The following is a 20,261-nucleotide window of genomic DNA, read 5'->3' on the forward strand; positions in this document are numbered from 1 at the left end:
GCTCCATGAAACCTATTCTCCCCTCCCCCCCTCCTCGCGCAAGCTCAGTGGGGAAACTCAGTCCCAAGATGGCAGCTTCCTTGGGTGGGATGTTCGGGCCTCAACAGCCGGGTCCCCCTCCGCCGCCTCCGCCTCCAGGAGCCCCCGGGAGCTCGGCCCAAGTGGCGTTGCTCCCGACGGCGGCGGGCGGCATGAGGAGCTCCAACAGTACTTTAGTGGACGAGTTAGAGGCGTCCTTCGAGGTAAGGCCCTCTCGTGCCCCTCCCCTTATGCCCCGCCCCCCCCCAGTTACAGGCCCTTCTTCCCTTTGCAGCCTGAACCCGAGGCGCCGCGGGGTGGGGGTGGGGGGGGGGTTCGGGCTCGGGTCCGGGGAAGGGCGGGGCTCCGCTCTGGGGACTGGGGAACGGGCTCTGAGAATCCGCTTGGGATGTCCCGGGACGGGAGGGGCCGGGGGGCGGGGCTCGGGTCCGGGGAAGGGCGGGGCTCCGCTCTGGGGACTGGGGAACGGGCTCTGAGAATCCGCTTGGGCTGTCCCGGGAAGGGAGGGGCCGGGGGGCGGGGCTCGGGTCCGGGGAAGGCGGGCCCGCCTGGGGACTGGGGAACGGGCCCCTGAGAATGCTTGGGATGTCCCGGACGGAGGCGCCGGGGGCGGGGCCGGGTCCGGGAAGGGCGGGCCCGCCTGGGGACTGGGGAACGGGCTCTGAGAATCCGCTTGGGCTGTCCCGGGAAGGGAGGTGCCGGGGGGCGGGGCTCCGCTCTGGGGACTGGGGAACGGGCTCTGAGAATCCGCTTGGGCTGTCCCGGGACGGGAGGCGCCGGGGGGGGGCTCGGGTCCGGGGAAGGGCGGGGCTCCGCTCTGGGGTCCGGGGAACGGGCTCTGAGAATCCGCTTGGGCTGTCCTGGACGGGAGGCGCCGGGGGCGGGCTCGGTCCGGGGAAGGGCGGGCCCGGGCCTGGGGTCTGGGGAACGGGCCTGAGAATCCGCTTGGGCTGTCCCGGGACGGGAGGCGCCGGGGGGCGGGGCTCGGGTCCGGGGAAGGGCGGGGCTCCGCTCTGGGGACTGGGGAACGGGCCCTGAGAATCCGCTTGGGCTGTCCCGGGACGGGAGGCGCCGGGGGGCCGGGCCGGGTCCGGGGAAGGCGGGCCCGCCTGGGGTCTGGGGAACGGGCCTGAGAATCGCTTGGGCCGTCCTGGACGGGAGGGCCGGGGGCGGGGCTCGGGTCCGGGGAAGGGCGGGGCTCCGCTCTGGGGTCTGGGGAACGGGCTCTGAGAATCCGCTTGGGCTGTCCCGGGACGGGAGGCGCCGGGGGGCGGGGCTCGGGTCCGGGGAAGGGCGGGGCTCCGCTCTGGGGACTGGGGAACGGGCCCTGAGAATCCGCTTGGGATGTCCGGGGATGGAAGGCGCCTGGGGGGGGGAGGGGGGGGCGGCGGGCGCCGCTTTCCTCCCCTCCCCCCCAGTCAGATGGAGATTCGGGCTCCGAGGGGGACTAGCGTGGGCGTCGGCGGGGGGCTTGGGCCCAGCCATTCTGCGGCTCGGAGGCTGCGCTGGTGTCGCTCAGGCTCCCTAAGAAACGTCCGTGACCCCCGAGCTCATCCCGACGCCAGTTACGGAACCGGGTGTCACTCACTGTTTCCTTTGGCTTGGAGCCTTGCCGGCGCCGCAAAGCCCCCGTCTGTGGGACTGGTTTTTAAGTGAACTGAGGATCCCTTTCTTTTTGTGGATGAAGCTTTTTTGTGTTTGGCTTTGGGCTCTAGGCTTGTTTTGCTTCCTTGGTGAGTCAGGACTACGTCAACGGCACCGATCAGGAGGAAATCCGAACTGGTAAGAAAGGCGTTTCTGTTTAAAAGTCACCGTTTTCCCCCGTCACCCACCTCGTTCTTGATCCGGGTCGTCCCTCCTGTTGGAACGAGTTACTCTGCTGGGAGCAAGGTTTGGATGGATAAAGCGGCTCGGCCCGCATGCAGACGCCGGTAGCTGGAAGGGACACGGGGCCAGATGAGCCCGGGGCTTGCTGCAGGTCCCGCAGGTCATTCGTGGCAGCGGCTGGAGCTCGCCCGGAATCTCGGCCTCTCCCCGCTTGGTATTTGGCATTTTATGTCATATTCAGGTGTCCCTGGAAATGGTGGTTTTTAACAGCAGCTTCTCTGACATTTTCCAAGTTTTTTCTATTCAAGAATGCGTTCTAAAGTGATGCCCTAAGAACATTTCTGTCATTTTCCCTGTGTTCAGGTCACTCTTTTAAACTTCCCTTTGAAAGAAGGAGCGTGTCTCAGCCCCCTCTTAGAGCTGGCTTCAGGTGGAGGGCAGGCCCTTGCAGGCCTGGTCATTTCTGGCTCTGCCATTCAGTCTCTGAACAAGCGACTGATTTCTGAAATTCCTTCTTCCTAAAATCCTGTGCTTCTGTAACGGAGGCCAGTGTCTCCAAAGGGACCGGCACATGGCCTTTGTCTGCTTCATTTTGCTCGTCTACAGAAATAAAAGCACGTGCACCCACAGTTTCATCTGCAGGGGAAATACTGGGGGCCTCCCTAACGTCCTTATGCTGTGAGATAATTGTAGGAAGAAGATTGATGGGAGTTACGGTGGGCTTGGTTTTAAGGAGAACACGACAAGGGAGTATTCTTCTATTGGGAAAGATCTTCAGTGGGAATTATAGTCATGAATGAAATAACTAGAATCTTCAAGGTGTGAACAAAGTGAATTTGTGTTTTAAAAGGGGAAGAAATTTCATTTGCCAAGGTTTAGGGGTAGGGCCGGTACAACACCTGATACATATGGCAGATAGCAAGGAGACTGCTTTGGCTGTGGTGAAGAGCACAAAGAAGTGTTTGTAATAATCAGGCTAGGAGGCCAAAATGACCTTGTTGGGGGTAAAGACCACAGAAATCAGTGACAAGAAGGGGGTGTGATTTAGTGAAATGACCTTGGGGCACTTTGTTAAATAACTCATGGTTTGTATATAATCCTGTGAGCTGTTTAAAAATTGTATAATCCCATTTTATGGAAGCGGGAGCTGAAGCAGTAGTGATTTTCCATAGAGGTAGAAGTCAAGCCCAGCCCAAGGCTTTCGTAATTCCAATTACTTCACGCTGTCTTTCTCATGTCTTCCCCTGGAGCGGTCTCTAGTTGTCCGTGTCATTCTCAAGGAAATCATCTAATCCCAAGCTTCTAGAGCAAGAAAAGCACCTACTTTGACCTGGGCTTTAAGAATGTCAGTTCTGCAGCTGGACGGAAGGTACAGGGAGAGGGCCCGGAGTCAGGAGATGAGTTAGGTCGTGGGCCGATGATGAGGATGTAGACAAATGGAGCCACATCTGTGGTTGGGAAAGTTGTCTCAATGAGGTGATCTTGGCCCTTGGTACAGTAAGCATAAAGGGGAAGCCAGGAGCGAGTCTGACAGAATTCCCAGAAATCCAGGGAGGATCCAGAAAGGGACTGTCCTTGGGTTCACAGGTCACAGGCAGGAGGTCCAGAAGGCTGAGAGCCACCATGGATTTTGCAAAGCCAAGGCCACTGGGGAAGTGAAGAGAGCAGTCTCCATGAAAAGTGAGAGAGGAGGCAGGAAGTGAAGACCAGAGAGCCAGAGGGTGATGGCCTGAGGGAATAGCAGTGTTTGTGGGAAGCAGGGAAAGAGCCTGATATAAAAAAGAAATGAGGGCAGGGGGTGGTGAGGGAAGAGGCAGGCCCTCACAGGAGGTAGGAGGGGGTGGTTTGGGTTCAAGAGCACAAGAGAGGTCGTCTTGACTGGTCCAAAGAGGGAGAGCCCTGGGATGCTGCTGAGTTGTTCTGACATGTAGAAAGGGGGAGGCAGGGAGAATTGGAGGCCTTCATTTCTTCAGTGAAGTGTGACGAGTTCTATTTAAAAAGGAGGTTTTGAAGGTAGGGAGGGTGTTGCTGCCAGGTATACAAGAGGTGCTCAATAAAAGTTTTAAGAAGAGATTTGGAAACACAGCTCATCAGTCAGGAACATTTAAAGGGGTAGCAGAACCGAGGGCTCAGTTAAGATCCCATAGGCAAGATTTGCAGGAGATCCAATAAATGGACTGATTGTCCATCAGCATTTGGCAGCACAAGGCAGATGATTAACTTCATATGGGTCTGGGGTCTGACAAAAAATGTGAGCCTGTGGGACAAGGAGGTGAGGAGCCTGAGACTGAATCCATGACTTAAAAGGGTGGGAAAGGATGGAGGTGTGGGCTGAGGCCATAGTGAGGGAGAAGGACCAAGGCCTGCCTGGAGGTGGGGGCAGAAGGACAGGGACTAAGCTCCAGATGGAGCAAAAGAGAGTTGGGAATTAGAAAGGGTCCAACTCATGGGCCCTGAGATCAGGGGTATAAGGTGGGGACCACATCAACATGCAAATTGGAGGATGTAGGGGACTGTTTGTGGGCTTATAACTGAACTTGGGAGGAAGTTCTGACAGCTACGGGTCATTCCAGTGCTTGATAGGTAGGATTAATGTAGTCTATTTTAACCGCATAGTGGGATTAGACAAATCCAATGAGCTTGACTTCCAAATTTAAATGCTTCTTTGGGAGACTTAGGAAGAAATTTGGGGAGTCATTCCTGTATTACATCATTATTTTTTCTGCCTTGGTGATTTACATAATTTCTGAATTTTAGGTGTGGATCAGTGTATTCAGAAGTTTCTGGATGTTGCAAGACAAACAGAGTGCTTTTTCCTTCAGAAAAGATTACAGCTGTCTGTCCAGAAACCAGAGCAAGTTATCAAAGAGGTAATGAATGTAAACTTTCTTGATGTCTCAGTCTCTCAGATTTTAGCACAAAGCAAATAAATACCCATCTCGATCCAAATATTAGTTCTTAAGGAAATCATAAGTGAAACTGGTCAGTGTAGTATGTTTTTAATTGAGGTGATATTATAATTTCATACAGTTAATAATAGATTAAAATAAGTTTTTAAAGATTAGATGTGAGTAGGACAATGGTGCTGTTTTATTCCAAAACCTCGAAAGTAAGTTTAAACAATCTTTTCATCAGGGACTGGTCAAACACTAGGTGATGGTTTCCAACCTCAGAGGATTTAGAAAAAATTTGGTTGAAGGTTAGTTATATGTTCCTTGGTATTTAGGCAGGGAACAGCAGTGATCTCTAAGAGCCAACATGATCTTGAAAAATCTCATTCCCTTTTTTTGTGAAGATATCATTAGATTGGGATATCAAGAAAATTTATAATATCGTACTTAAATAAAAGAATAACAAGTAATAGAATTAACTTAATTTTATTTAAATAACTAGAATTAAATAATAAACAATAGAATAACTAGATAATTGAAGAATTGGTTGAATGCTGAACTTAGAAGGTAGAAGAGAGATTGACGCCCACCTGGAGGGTCTCCGTAGAGTGCTTTAGGGTCCCTTCTTGTTCTTATCCTCCTCAGCATAGTTCCCGTGCTTTTCAAGAAGCTGGGAAGGAGAGCTAACAAGTTGAGTCAGCACCCCAATAGAGTTCATCAGGTCAGGAGGATGGGATGACCGTAATTAGATGAAATTTCAGGGGTACTGTGTCAAGTCCAGTACTGAAGTTCAGGACATTCGGCATGGGAAGCAGGGCCCTGGTCCTTTCTGAACCCCGGTCCTTGTCCCTGATTAATCCCCTGCAACCCCCTCATTTTGTCAATAAGAAACTCAAGTCCGGAGAGTCTCCCTTTGGACTCGGATACCAGACATGAGCTAATGTGGACTTGGACAGGAAGTAGTGTCTTTGATGAAGACAGCGAGCTTTGTCAGAGCGCAGATGGAGACCCTTGGGATCTGGGCCACAGCAGGGGAGGGGGAGAATCTGTTTAGGGAACCAGGCAGGACTTAAGAGAATGATGGCAGTGATTGGAAGGGCTTCAGGTGGAAGCAGTGGAGGTCGTTACTGAGGAAAATTTGGGGCTTGTTATATGGAAAAACTTAATGACACTTAGAGCTGCCCAGACGCAGGCTGAATTACTGCTAGAGCTCATTTGCCTCTGCTTGTTGCTAAAGTTCTATCATGACTTATACAGGGAATTAGATAGCTTACTTGATCTTTGTAGACACTTGGACGTGAGTCATGAGGACCTTTCCAACCAAGAGTTCATGGATAATTCCCCAAATTTAGGAATCATTCCATCTGATTATTCGAAGAGCTGGTTCTGGCTTTGGAACGTAGGGAATTCAGTTACAGAATCCTCCATTTCTTTCATTTTAGTTTTCTTAGGCTTCTTAAACCACATAGTCAAGAATTTTGTTTTCCTTGGATTTACTTATAGGACGTCTCCGAGTTAAGAAATGAATTACAGAGAAAAGAAGCATTGGTCCAGAAGCATTTGGCAAAGCTCCGGCACTGGCAACAGGTACTAGAAGAGATCAACATGCAACATAAGAAACCTGCTGACATACCCCAAGGACCACTGGCATACCTTGAACAGGCGTCAGCCAATATTCCTGCCCCCATGAAGCAGACGTGACGAGTACCGATTACAAAAGGAGCAGATGATTGAGAATTTTCTTACTCTTAATTTTAGTGGAAAACGTTGATATACAAAATATTTTGTTTAAAAAAAATTCAACTTCACCAAATATTTTCTTTTTTTATGTAGAGTTTTTTAAAGTATATTTCTGTAAATTGTCTGGAATGCATATTGTTCTGGTGAGCTGAAATTAATACTTTTTTCAAAGTTTTGTCAGTTGCTGTATCACTTAGATGCCTTTGGTTTTGTTTTAGGGGAAGTGGGTTAGTTGGGCAGAGGTTACTGCCTTTAATATTTATTTATGGATAATTAAATTAACCATTTGGAATTTGTTTTCTAAAGAGATTTCTTAAATGTCCCAGCTAACACATTTTTATTGGAGAAAATACAGCGCCTTCTGTGTTTTAGCTGGATGTGAGACATCTGTTAGCTTCCCAAGTTTATTATAGCACATTTTTAGCCTTCAGTTTGCATTCGCATAGCCAATTGACTCTCTTTATGTAGATTTCCATTTATTCCATGCTATATATTTGAGTATGTAGGTGCCCGGAAGAAAAGTAGTCTGGAAAATAGATTCTAATCAGTTCTGAAGAACTGATTCTAATATCTGAGGAACTGATTTTTTTACTACTAGGTGCCCTCCCTGTGCCTAAATTCAGAATGGTACATTTAAGTGTGTCCCTGCTGGTCTCAAAGAGACTTGATATTTGTAAATACTTTGGGCTTTTTGAAAGAAGATCCTATGTAAACATGTTTTAATTACTGAGAACAAATAAAAAGATCCCAGTATCCCAGAATTATTGTGACTGGAGACAGTGATTGAGAGTAGATACTCCTTGAGTATTGGAAATTGTTAAAATCTTGGATTCTGGGCAGCAAGTCACTCGCCTTCTGAGGCTGTAGCTGAAAAAGAAGGGCAGGTTTACCTTTTTCTCTGGCGCTCAAGAAAAGCATGAATGTTATAGCACTAAAGTACAGAAATAAAGCAAGACTCACCCAGTAGCCATTTGACATAATGAAGAAAGGAAGGAAATAAAAGAACAACATTCTGCTTCTGGAAGTAACATTTCAGAATTCTGTGTGGTGACCAGCAGCTGCCTATTTAAAATCTCCCCTAGATCTTTGTGTTTTGCTTACCATGGATAGACAGATAATACATAAAAAATGGAAATGGCAGATGGCCTCTGGAAGAAAGTACACTTTCTTTCACAAAAGCATTTTCTGCTGAAGTGAAATCTAGTTGCCCATCACTTGGACAGCGATCCCTCATCCCTTTCCAGCCTCTGCTGTGGATCGGAACATCAGCTTTCTGCTGAAGAACACACAACAGAACCATTTTGACTTCCCAGCTGTTGGCTTTATTCAGAACAAAGACTTAAAAAGTGGCAGTACAGGCAGATTGGTTGTCTCGGCAAGTGCCCAGTACAGAGAGGAGTAAACATCATCTACCGGAATTGGTTTCATGGAGCACCATTAGGCCAGCACCAAAGGGCTGAGGTTATTTTGGATCGTAAGAGGTGTTGGGTCCTGTCAAATCCCATAGCTCTGCCAGGTGCAAAGTAGATTTAATGGAAAAACTAAAAGTGTGTGAAAACATCTAATGCTAGGAAGCGGCCCACCAGTATAAGTGGGGCCTGATTCACCCCAAACCATTTACCCTTTAAATGTACAGAAGTTCCATGCAGTGCAGTCACAATGAGATAAATGGCTCTACGGCCTCTACGGGTATCGATTAGCTTCTTATCAATGAAAATGACTTTTACTCCTTTTATTGTGGTGACGTGCTCCACAGAATTGGCTTACAGAAAACATGTTTCTAGCCCAATCACTTTTCTCAAAGTCACAAAATTACTTTCTGGAACAACAAAACCACAAATAAAGCCAACTAATTACACAATTTGCAAGGACCAACATTCCGTAAATGGTGAACACCAAAAATGTGGCACAAAACCCATATGGAAAGTTTCCCAATGAGTGCTTTCTGATTAACACTGAATAATTTGTTGTGGTATTCAAGTAGGAAGGAAAATGATCTTACCTTGACCTTGATCTAAGGAACTTCCTTAGTGAACTCATTATAGAATATTAATCTCCTAAAGTTCTTCTAAGCTATGAAGTACCATTACATAGCAAAAGTTACCTTTTCTTTTCCAATCCATTCCCAAATTGGACATTATTGAAGGAAAAAAATGTTTTTCTCAAACGTTATCTTTCAGATTATGTTTAAAAGTCTAAAATGAAAAGTATTTTGTAAACCATTCCTGATGCTGAGAACCTTGTTTTTGGACTTCTTTGGCTTGAGTTGTTTCATTGTCTTCAGTCCTGAAAAACAGAAACATGATATTATCATGTTTGTGATTAGTAATTTAGTATTCACAAATAATTTTTTGCTCTAGAATTAGATAAGTTGGTTTTTTTAAGTTAGAAAATATACACGTATATCCAGGCAATATGGAGCTGCAATTTGCTCAATAGGCATGCAGACTGTACATACACATACACACACACACACACATATATATATATATATATATAGTGCCCATGTATAGTTAGTCTCTCAGACAGTTCTCCTCAGATAGATGGATGTTACAGGTAAGTAAACATGGCATAGGAGATAGAGAGCTGATCTCAAAGAGGAGTCAGTTCTTCCTCTGACACATACTATGTGACCATGGTCATTTCACCTCCGGGTCCCTCAGACAACTCTCGAAGGCCGTAATTTACAGATGGCTTGCTACGTTGGTGGAGGGAGTTTCCATGTTAAATGTCCACACCAATGATATCACAGGCCAAGACCACTTCTCCCTTTCCCACTCCCCCCAGAAAAGAACGAATAAGCACAGTTCAAGTATTTGCCACCTTTTGAATTCTAAATCAGCTGTTAGCGGTAGGTTTAGTCTCGTTTTATTTTTCCAAGCAGCAACATGGAAAAATTGAACCAGACGTTTTATCTGCTTACCTTGTGGCAGTTTTAGCATCTGGAGATTTGATTGGTTGATGACCAGCCCTAACACAGCTGGAACTTGGGTCTAAGCTTGGTGATTTGGTTATTGGTGCAGCATTTCTCTTGGAACTCAAATCACCACTCAGTAAATTCTTTGCATAGGAGGCTAAGTTTGGCACACTGACCACCCGGCTGGGAACTTCCTCCATTTTCTTTTTCTGTTAATTTAAAGGAAGGGTTCATAAGGTATCTCGCACTTGGAAGGCACTGTAGACACAAGCAGCAGAGAAAAAGGACCACTGTGGCATTTCAGAATGCCAGAATTAAAGTGCTCAACACCAATGGACTTCATTCCAGGTCCCTAAAGGACGGGCTGCCTTTATTTATTCCATTGATGGGTTTTGAATCATTCAGCATTTGCTGAGATCTCAAGATGTTTACAGAAATCCTCTGGCAAAGGGATCGGCTCTTGGCGAGGAGTGGTTTCCTGGAATAAGCCATGAGTGCAGCCACTAGAGAATGTGAATGTGATGGAATAGAGCTGTGCCATTAGAAAGAAAGCACGTGCAGGATACCAATAAATGAGGGAGCCGTACCAAGAGATGTGGAGTGAAAGATAAAACCAAAATGGTGGCCTACATGTCGACCATGGCGCAAGCCTTCGGCTGCTCTGCAACTTACGCTCCTTGGAGAACTGCCCGGCTTGCTTGGTTAAGTGACTTGCCCATTCACAGCCAGTATGTGTCAGAGAGAGATGGGAACTTTTTGCTATGAGTTTGTTAAAATGCTTGTTTTTAAAAAGCTAAAAAACTTGACATTTTACGTATGATCATTTAAGGTTTCGTATTTGAAAATTGATGAATGGTCGCTAGGTTTTACTCAAGATTACAATGGATCTGTGATAGCCCTGGAGTGAATATGACAATGCATTGGTGTCACAAGTCTCCCTTAGGAGGACCTGTCTTTCATACTGGAGGCTTTCCTTCACGTTGCTTTCACTGTCCCTGCGTGACCTCCCCAAATTTTTCTGACCTCGCTTTGATGATGCCTTTTATAACACTTTTCCTGGTGAGCTCGCCCTTGGAGCATTAATTCAGCACCCTACCTAACCCTGCCATGGGCCCCTGCATTTTCCTTTACACTTTAATCACAACCATTTCACATCACCAGGAGAATGATGGTGAAAATCCAGGGCCAAAATGAAGGGAATCCCTGTGCAGTGTCCCAAGCGAGCCTTCTGGGCCCCCCCTGACCATCTACAGCCCCCTGCAGATGAACAGACTGACCGCCACATGCAGCCCATATGATACTGGGGCTCCCTGAGCATCTGCAACCCATATGATAGGGGTTCCTGACCCACTCAGCTCTTCCTAATGTAGAGGAGTTTAGAGTGGTCTCTTTGGGCTGGCTTCCCGGACCATGATCCCTTGGTCTCTTCCAGTTCTATATTTTATAGACCTAAAATGTTATTTGAGCCAAACAGTATATGTGGGATACTTTGTAAATGTTTCAAACAGAAAAGAACTTGTTCACCTTTATGGAGGGGGTCAGGTAGCCTGGATGAGGGTTGAAAGAAAAAGACCTGTTCCGGTGAGACAGAGTGTTGGGGAGGGCTGCACACTGAAACCTCCTTTCCTCCTGAAAAACAAACAGATGGAAAGGCCTTGAAGCCCGCAGGTGGATCTGACAAGGAAGTCATCACTGGGGCCAAGGGTCCGGGATCCAGGGAGGGAAGAAGTCAAGGACCGCCTCTGGATTTTTAGCACTCTTTCCCAGTGACTCAGGGAAACCTTCTGTGCTCAGATGTGCCGAGCACTCTTAGCTTGGGATAAAACTGCCTTCGGTTTCAAGGGTGCGGATTCAAATGCTGTCTTCGCCATTTTACTACCTGTGTGAGCTTGGACACAGCACTCGATGCCCCTGGTTCTATAAAACAAACACATTAGACCAGATGCTTAAGTTTCTACATAAATCTTATGGTCCTCAAGGGCTACCCTGGAAGTCAGTAGTGAATTTACTTCCAGCTTCTGCAGGAGGAACAAGAGAAGAGAAGACCTAAGCAGAAGAAGAAAAAGGAGGTTAATGTGTAGGGCATTCGGAGGGGTTTACTGAGAAACAGCCGAACAACAGTCTCCAGGTCCGGCCCCCAAAGCCGTCTAGATTTTGCTTTCCATTTCTGGGAGAGAAGGATGGAGAAGGAGTAGAGTCGAAGAGAACTAAGCAACAAGCATCTGAAGGGGAGCAAGATGGTGGAAATAAAAGGGGGGAGAGGGAATGAGAGCCTCAAGTAGCTGTGGGCTTGGTGAGTCTTGGGTTCAAGTGCATAGGGCTTAATCATATACATTCACAAGTAGTGGGGGTGGGGGCAGCATTGTATATGAAAAACATCGGAAAGGAGCCTAGGAGTCCGAGTGGGGAAGCACGATGGAAAGCCTTTGGATGCTCGACGAAGAGCGAAATGAGGACTGCAGCCAATGGCTTGCCCTAATGAGACTGCATCTTTTAAAAACTGGTGTCAGACTTGGGTAGAAAGGGACCCTTGTAGACTGCATATTGATCAGAAAATCACAAATTTATACTATATTATATGATATTTTAATTTTGTTTGTTTCCCAGTTCAATTTTAATCTGCTCTTAAAATTTGGGAGAGTTTGACATCTCTGTTCTAAAAGGTGGAGGGAACCAAAAAGGAGAAATGCTCTTCTGGATCTGATGCTCATTAACAGCCAGAAGCTGCTTGTCAGGGACAGAAATGACAGGTGTCTTGAGAAGAAGCAATGAGAGAGGACAGGAGTCCAGTCGTAGTCCACGGGTATTCTCGATTTTCAGTGAGCAGATTTCAAGGCCCGTTCGTGTCCTAGGAACTAAAATACTACAGGGAGAGTCAGCTCAGGAGGGACAGCAGATGCTCCAGAATGAAACCGTGAAGAAAAAAAGAGACCGTTCCAATGAGGAAGAAAAATGAGAGTTGTCTGAAGAGACTAATGTGGATGCGAAAGGAACTGACATTTAAAAAGTGTTCGTCAACGGAAGCAAAACAGGCAGCAGACTAACTACAAATGTGGCTTGGTCTGTGGAAATAACGTAAGGGATGTGACCTCAGCTTGGAGTGGTTGGCAAGATAAATGATCTGATTCTGATTTCGCTTGTTTTCTCTGACAAGTAGAGTGATCTTTGCACTGGCAATCACACAGTAAAACTGGGAAGGCAGCGAGGGAAGAGAGACAGAGGACCAAGTCATTGGAATGGAATATTTTATCCTGAGATATGGAAAGGACCAGCAGGTGTGACTGCAGGGCCACTCTCTGTAGATAATCATTAAATCACAGATGAATGCTGGCAATTATATTATTATTTTTGAAAACGGGAGAGAGACCCCAGGACTGAAGGACAAAAGTCCCAATTTTCAGGAAAAGAAAACAGAATTGCAAACTATTGGCCAATGAACTGGATGTCAATTTCTGAGATGAATCTTATCATTAAAGATAGATCAATGATCAGTGAAGCTACTGCTAGTGGATATCTAGAAAGGGAAATGATTACAGATATCTATTATAGCTTCGTTAAGAAGTGGTTTCTCAGGCCTGGACAGACTTACAGGAGCTGATGCTGAGTGAAATGAGCAGGACCCAGGAGATTATTATATACTTCAACAACAATACTGTATGATGATCAATTCTGATGGACCTGGCCATCTTCAGCGATGAGATGAACCAAATCGGTTCCAATGGAGCAGGAATGAATTAAACCAGCTATGCCCAGTGAAAGAATTCTGGGAGATGACTAAGAACCACTACATAAAATTCCCAATCCCTCTATTTTTGTACACCTGCATTTTTGATTTCCTTCACAGGCTAATTGTACACTATTTCTAATTCCAATTCTTCTTGTAGAGAAAAATAACTGTTTGGACATGTATACATATATTGTATTTAACATATACTTTAACATATTTAACATGTATTGGTTGACCTGCCATCTGGGGGAGGAGGTGGGGGGAAAGAGGGAAAAAGTTGGAACAAAAGGTTTTGCAAGGGTCAATACTGAAAAATGACCCTTCTTGTAAATAAAAAGCTATAATTTTAAAAAAAAATTGCTTTCTCTTCTCCATTCCTTTGCTCTGGCTGTCCCACCTGCCAAGGATGCCCTCCTTCCTTAACTCCAGCTCTTAGAAACCCTCTATTCGGCTAAATTGGCTGTGCATCTCCGCTTACGTGAGGAGCCTTCCTGCTCCCTTCCTCCATCGCTGTCCCCTTTGCTCTCCAAAATCACCTAAGTCTCATGTGAAGAGTCTTTCTGCTCCCTTCCTCCATCGCTGTCCCCTCTGCTCCCCCAAATCACCTAAGTCTCATGTGAGGAGTCTTTCTGCTCCCTTCCTCCATCACTGTCCCCTCTGCTCCCCCAAATCACCTAAGTCTCACATGAGGAGCCTTCCTGCTCCCTTCCTCCATCGCTGTCCCCTCTGCTCCCCAAAATCATCTAAGTCTCATGTGAGGAACCTTCCTGCTCCCTTCCTCCATTGCTGCTCCCTAAAAAATATCTTGTATAAATTTCAGACATAATGGCTCTCGGACAGTTTGGCCCCCCACTGGACCACTGGCTTCATGAACACTACAAGCCCCTGTGGTCTACAGGCAAACCCCGGGCCTAGAACATCACTGGCCTCAGTGAGGGCTTGGTTGGGTGCAGCCCTAAAGCAGAGACCAAGGACCCCTTCTTTTCTTCCTGAATTCTGGGGTCTCTGCTGGTAGAATGAGTTTTGTGGGGCTGTTTCCGGTCACAAGGGAGGGCTCCCCGGGGAAGGGGGAGGCATCTGGAAACAAAAGTGACTCTAAAAAATACCTGAAAGGATAACACAAAGTTTTTGAAAATGAACCTCAGGGAGCTCCAAGTCAGGCAAAGAGAGGGTTCCCTTTGGACTGATGGCTGAAGGCGGCCTATGGCTGCAGCTTAGCGATGAAGTCTCCCAAGCCAGGGAGGGCCCAGGGCCAAGGACAGAACAATCAGGTGGATCCACGGGGATTGATGGCCAGCCCAGGGGCTGGCTCAGCCCAGGAGGTGAAAGCATGACCCAGGGGGTGAAGGACTCGGCCTCAAAGGGCTCTGTCCAGGGGACTGACGGACGGCCAGCCCAGGGGGTGAAAGACTCAGGCCTGAAGGGTTCTGCCCAGTGACTGATGGCCAGCCCAGATGAGCTCTCTGAGCTCTGGAGCTACGCCGATAGGCTAATGGGGGCAATGCTTCTGGCCTCTGCTCTGATCTGAGCAGGGGCCCCTCGGGTTCGCACAGGGCCCCACAACCCTTACTGTTAAGTGCTTGATGATCTCTTCGCGCTCACTCAGCCGGTTCTGCAAAATGCTGATGAGGTGCAAGTCTTCGGACCTCGACTCCCATTTCCGCAGCTTCTCTTGGGCGTCTTTGAGGCTGTTCAGAGAAACAGACGTGAGCAGGACATGACGGCTCTAGGGTCAGGTCACGTGTCTGAGTCGCCTGCCCTGCCTTAGACCGAGAAGAGCGAGAATGGGCAGAGATGGTGCAGCTTGCTCAGCCCAGGCCTTTCTGGACCAGGACAACGGCGGGACCGGCAAACACTGGCTGAGCGGGGGAGCAGCCTGAAGGTTCTGCTCTCATCGTTTCTCCTGAGATGCAGCAACAGTGCCTGGGCTGGGTCTCTCAGGCTGGCACCGTGGGGGGCAGAGAGAAAGACAGACACAGACACAGACACAGAGACAGTGACAGAGAGACAGAAAGATGGAGACGGAGACAGAGACAAAGAGACAGATGGACAGATGGAGAAACTGAGAGAGAGGGAGGGAGACAGATATATCTGTCTGAGAGCTCCGGCCCCAGGCTCACAGGCTTATGCTTACACCGCCCACCGCCTATTTTGTCCAAGGGATGCCGCTGGCCTCATCTTTGGCCAGAGGTCAGGGGTCAGCAGGCCTCAGCTGGCCCCCCCCCCTCTGCAGATTCCCCGCTCTCCCTTCCACTGAGCCCTGAAGGGCCTTCCCACACATGGAGGGGGTATGGGAGAGCCTGCGTTTGTAGGATCCCTCCTGAAAGTCACGGCCCCCGCTCCAGTACGGCCGGGCAGCCGGGCATTGACCACTTTGGGCCTTGGGGCCATGCAGAGCTCAGCCCTCCTGGTGTCTGGCCAGCCGGGCAGCAAGGGCCACTTCGGCCGCTGGGCCAGAGTCCCTTCTGTTTCCTCCCCAGATGGACACTGGCCAGGCTCGGGGGAGGAGACACAGCTCCCTGGTGGCCGGCCAGGACAAGATGAAGGGGCCCCCGCTGCTCCCCCCCTCCCACCCAGAGTGCCCCCACTGGCAGCCCCACACTTACTCCGTTTCCAAGGAGACGATCTTCTTCTGCAGGTGAGCCTGTGTGCTGCTGAAGTTGGACACCAAGCTCTGGATTTCCTTCCGGTGGTCCTGCTTCAGGGTCTCTACTTCCTGCTTGTGCTTGACCTGCAGGTCCTCCTCCAGCAACCTGGCAGCAAGTGTGAGGGCGTCATCTCTGCCAGGGCCGGATGCCCCGGGATCCTGCACTAAATTTGGACTTTTCCCCATCCGCAGGGTGGGGCACCCAGACATGGAGAGGAGAATTGTGGGGGATCGACTCTGGGGCCGAGCCCAGGAGACCTCCACCCCCTTCTGCATCTCTCCCTGTTCCACAAGCCCTCCCTGTAGCACCAAGGGAGCTGCTTCAGATGGACACGGAGGGCGGGTGAGAAGGCCCAAGGGCAAGAGCCTCTGTCCTTCCTCAGCTACTGGGAGCTCCTGAGCCACCGCCCGGCTGGTGGTCCTCGCCCCCCGGAGTGCCCCCCTTCTCCAGCCCAGGGAGGACCCTGCCAGGGATCCCAAGGCTTGAGAAGCCCCCATTTTCTTTGTGGCCAGCCAGCCCTCCCAGCCCAGGCCTTGCCATGAGCCTCATCTTCTCAGAGCTGAGTCTCCAACACCGCTAAGAGAGGCTAAAGTTGGAGACAAGGAGGAGGAGGACGGAGGCCGGCCTCTCCTCCCAGTCCCCGATCCTGCGACCCCCTTCTACCAACAGAGTCATCACTGGGGTCTCAGGCCATCTCGGGGCACCCTGACCTAGCTCTGGCCACCAGACCCAGACGCTCTGGGGGAGCCGCAGCATCCTCTCTGGGTCCCCTCGGAGGAGGCAGGACAAACCGGACTGTCCCCAAGAGGAAACAGACCCACAAGATGCAGGCCAAGGCGTGGGCCTAGAGCCAGGTTTGTGAGCCAGAAAGTTAAAAACAAAGGGTCACCCCCCCCATGTGTGCAGGGGCAGGCCCCCCGATCTGGGGAGAGGGGGCCCGGAGACCCACCTGCGCTGCTGCCTCTCCCTCTCCTGCAGCTGCACGGCCCCCTGCTTCTGCATCTCCGCCTCCGCGCTGAGCAGCTGCAGGGTCTCCTTCAGGAGTGAGTTCTCGTTCTTGAGGCCGGCCATCTCTCGCTGGCACTTCTCCACGGTCCCGGCCAGCGCGCTGATCTGGCTCTGGCTGCTCCCTTCCTGAGGGGGGAGGCGAGGGCCGTTAGACGCATTTCAGAAGGGCTGCTTTCCGCCAGAGCGGGCCGCCCTCCCCGGCCGCCGCTCCTTCTAGCCCTGGCGGTCAAGGCCTCCTTCCTGGACGGCTTCCTTGGGCTTCTAGCTCCCAAGACTTGGCCAACTTCTCGGTTCTTCTGTGCGTGTTCCTCGGCACTTGGGCTTCGCTGCTCTGCCCCGGGGACCGCTTTAGTTCTAAAAAACTATGTGCGGGTAACTTTCCGATGGGCGCTGCCGGCCCTCACCCAGCGCCCATTCCCGCTTCGGGTCTCACGCGCCCACATGGCACACTGCCACACGGACGCTCACTTTGGATTTGCTGAAAACCGACAAATGCGGATCCTCTGTACCCATCCCCCCATCAGCCTCCCACGTTTTTGTCGACGTTGTCCTGTGGGGATGGAGGTGGTTGGGGCGCCCTCTTCCACTCCCCCATCTTCCCTCTCATGAGAACCTGAACAGCTCTCACAGCCATCATTCACATACAGGTCTCCTCCTCAGCGGCCGTTCCATGCCCGATTTTCCGTACTCGGCTTCCTCTGCCGTCCTTGCATCTCGAGCGCCCCTGGAAGGCGGCGCCCCAGAGAGAGGTGGGATCCTGGGATGGCAGCGCTGAGGATGGTGTTGGCCATCCGGCCCAACCTGTCCCCGGCCAAGAATCTCCTTGATGATAATCCCCATCAGGGGTTACGTGGCCTTCTCTGGGAGGCCTTAAATGAGGGAGAGCCCCGGCCCGCCAGGACAGCTCCTTCACCTGGACAGCAATGCCCACTGGGAAGTTCTTCCCCGTGGTAAGCTGAATCACCCGCTCTCCAGGATAAACAGCCCCAGATCCTTGGAGGGCTCCTCATTCGGCAGCACCTTCTACTCTCTCCTAGCCCCGGGTCTCTCTCTGGTGACTCCAACTCATCAATGTCCTTCCTCCAACGCAGAGCCCACACCTGCGCCAGGACCACGGCACTCCCACCAGGTCCAGCCAGGCGGAGGCAGCGGGACAGGCCGCCACCTTCCCCGGCCCGGACGGCGCGCTGCTCCTGCTGCAGCCAAAGTTGGGTTCACGCTGGGAGCTGCACTTGCGTTCCTCTCGAGGGCACTTCTCTGCTCCCCAGAGACGGCCCTTCTCTCAAGATGGAGCTTGACAGGTCATTCCGGACCACTCAGAAGTGCTGGCAAGAGGCAACTGAGGGAAACCAGATGGGATCCTGCAGGCGGGAGGGAGGGGCCCGGGTCTGGCAGGTGGGAGGGAGGGGCCGCAGGGCTCTCTGTGGTAGGTAAAGGGGAGAAGGCCCTTGGGCCCCAGCCCCCTGGCCACTCCAAGCACTCACCTGCTGCTTCTTCAGCCCCCTCAGGTTCTTCAGCTCGGCCTCCAGCTCCTCGATTTTCTCCTCTTGGCTGACAAAGGCCGTGTGCTGCTCGGCGAGCTCCAGCTTCAGGGAATCTAGGGGACATGGAGGCCAGGGTTGGGGGGTCAGAGAGGCCGAGAACTGCGAGGAGAGGTGGTCTGATGCCCATCCCCCAGGGATCCGGAAAGGCCCTTGCTCTTCGGTCCGATACCCAGTCCCCTTCTCAGCCTGCACCAAGGTGATTGGTTAGCTGTACCAACTGTACCAGTACTTAGAGGTGTGTTCCCGTGCTCAGACACACGGCTATATGGGCGCACACACATGCATAACGCAGCGGGGGACGCATGTATAACAGCTGGCGCCCACACACTGCACCCCACTTCTGTGGGGCTGCAAAGGGCAGCCATTCGGGCGTCCACGCCCCACCCGGCTCTACCAAGAACTCTGCCAGCACGCTCTGGGCCCTGCTTGAGCTCCCTCCGGCAGCAGGGCCTCAGACCCCTCCCCCCACTGCTCCCCCTGCATCTCCCCAAGCCCCCAGATCCCCCCCAAGCGCCAGGCCCGAGTACCGGAGAGTCAGAGGGACCGATGGTCCCTGCCTGGGAGAAGGCCGCCCCCACGCCCATCCCACCCCGTCCCACCCCGGGCCGCCGGCGTACCCAGCAGGAGTGTCTGCTGCTTCTGTGCCCGCTCGCGCTCCCCCTGCAGGTCTCTGCTGGCCTTCTCCTCCAGGGCCTGGAGTTCCCGCTGGTGGGACTGAAGCTGCATCTGGACCGTGTGGCCGAACTCCTTCTTCAGGCGCTCCTCGACCTCCTGCAGGCAAAGCACGCGGCGGGGACTCCTGACTGGGCCCGGGCCTGGCGGCCGTGCTAAGGCCGGACACGGGCAGGACCGGGAGCCTCTCTGGCCCCAGGAGTCCGGGCACAGACAGGACAGAACCGGGAGCCTCTGTCCCCAGGAGTCCATCTGGGGCGTCCAGGCAGACTCGACTCCCAGAGTGCTCCGAGGCCCTCGGGCCACGAGGCGAGCAGTCCATGGGGACCAGCCTGCCCCTGCCCCCCCACCTTTGTCCCCCATACTGCGAGCAGCCTAGGTGACCTCTCACTTCTGAAGCTAAGTTGGGCTTGTTCGGTGCCTAGAGAGGATAGGCCCGGTGTGAATAAGGGAACATTAAAACGGGAGGGCCGGGAACCGATCAAGCCCAAGCGATGGGCCAGGCTGTGAGCCGAGAGAGAGCCTCCCAGGTCGGCGGAACCACGCCGGTGACCTCTAGGGTTCACCTCTGGGAGGACCCCAACACGGCCTGGCCCCGGAGCAAGACCCCTGGGCCCCAAGGATCCTGGGCCGGGCCCCGCTGCCCCGGGAACGTTACCTTCAGTTCTTGGCTTTTGGCGTCTTCCATGGTCCTGAGGGCTTCCTGGTGGGAGGCCTCCAGCTGGGCCTTGGCGGCCTGGCTCTGCCGGATGTGGTCCTGCAGCTCCCGGAAGAGGCCCTCGCGCTCCCTGTCGGAGCGCTGCTTCAGCTCCTGCAGGTCCTCGCGGTGGCTGTGGGCCGCCCGCTCCAGGGCTTGCTTCATCTGCAAAATCTCCAACCATACGGCCTCGAGTCAGCCCCCCCCAGCTCTGGGCTGGAGGTGGGCGCAATGTAATGACACTGGGGTGCTCCGTAATCGCACTGGGCGCTTTGCGATGGCGTTGGGGTGCTTTGTGATGGCGCTGGTTTGGCTGTAATGGTGCTGGGGATCTTCCCCAGTGGGAACGGGCTGGTTTGCTCTGTTTTATTTGGTTGCTTTTGCACTGGGCGCTGGGGCTTTCTCGGCCCCTTTTTCGTCCCCTCAGGGGCGCCAGGCCCCCAGGAGCCCCCAGCCTGGGCAAGGTGGGGAGGGGGTGTGTAGGAAGGATGAGACAAAAGGGTGTGGGCTGAGGCTTGGCGAGGGCAGCGCTCAGCAGGGACCCACGCGGA

At 51.7% G+C, this 20,261-nt stretch overlaps 2 protein-coding genes across 4 annotated transcripts in view; one reads left to right on the forward strand and one right to left on the reverse strand.

The window, feature by feature from the left end:
- The first annotated feature begins 33 nt into the window (after positions 1-33).
- MED28 (mediator complex subunit 28) lies at positions 34-6,789 on the forward strand. Its single transcript, XM_003773356.4, has 4 exons — positions 34-242; positions 1,755-1,821; positions 4,624-4,736; positions 6,261-6,789. Exons 1-4 carry the CDS (start codon positions 69-71, stop codon positions 6,456-6,458), a joined length of 552 nt encoding a protein of 183 aa, XP_003773404.1. The 5' UTR covers positions 34-68; the 3' UTR covers positions 6,459-6,789.
- A 941-nt stretch (positions 6,790-7,730) lies between these two features.
- The window catches only part of FAM184B (family with sequence similarity 184 member B), a 77,372-nt gene continuing 64,841 nt past the window's right edge, over positions 7,731-20,261 (reverse strand). For 2 of the 3 annotated variants that reach the window (XM_031942960.1, XM_031942959.1), the window contains exons 9-17: positions 19,672-19,884; positions 18,959-19,112; positions 18,282-18,394; positions 16,739-16,923; positions 15,748-15,894; positions 14,712-14,829; positions 10,939-11,043; positions 9,421-9,623; positions 7,731-8,783 (exon numbers count right to left, since the gene is read on the reverse strand). In XM_031942960.1, coding sequence (XP_031798820.1) covers positions 8,693-8,783; positions 9,421-9,623; positions 10,939-11,043; positions 14,712-14,829; positions 15,748-15,894; positions 16,739-16,923; positions 18,282-18,394; positions 18,959-19,112; positions 19,672-19,884 — 1,329 coding nt within the window. In that variant the 3' untranslated portion in view covers positions 7,731-8,692. The remainder of the gene's footprint in view (positions 8,784-9,420; positions 9,624-10,938; positions 11,044-14,711; positions 14,830-15,747; positions 15,895-16,738; positions 16,924-18,281; positions 18,395-18,958; positions 19,113-19,671; positions 19,885-20,261) is intronic. The other variant, XM_031942961.1, reaches the window with a different exon arrangement.

The sequence above is a fragment of the Sarcophilus harrisii genome, chromosome 6 (assembly GCF_902635505.1).
Source record: "Sarcophilus harrisii chromosome 6, mSarHar1.11, whole genome shotgun sequence".
In the NCBI taxonomy this organism is placed as follows: domain Eukaryota; kingdom Metazoa; phylum Chordata; class Mammalia; order Dasyuromorphia; family Dasyuridae; genus Sarcophilus; species Sarcophilus harrisii.

Bases quoted from the DNA above. Each gene is read 5' to 3' on its own strand.
- MED28 (XM_003773356.4), top strand. From the start codon at position 69: ATGGCAGCTTCCTTGGGTGGGATGTTCGGGCCTCAACAGCCGGGTCCC. The intron at 1,822-4,623 runs GTAAGAAAGGCG...TCTGAATTTTAG, and splicing joins TCAGGAGGAAATCCGAACTG to GTGTGGATCAGTGTATTCAG. The intron at 4,737-6,260 runs GTAATGAATGTA...ATTTACTTATAG, and splicing joins CAGAGCAAGTTATCAAAGAG to GACGTCTCCGAGTTAAGAAA.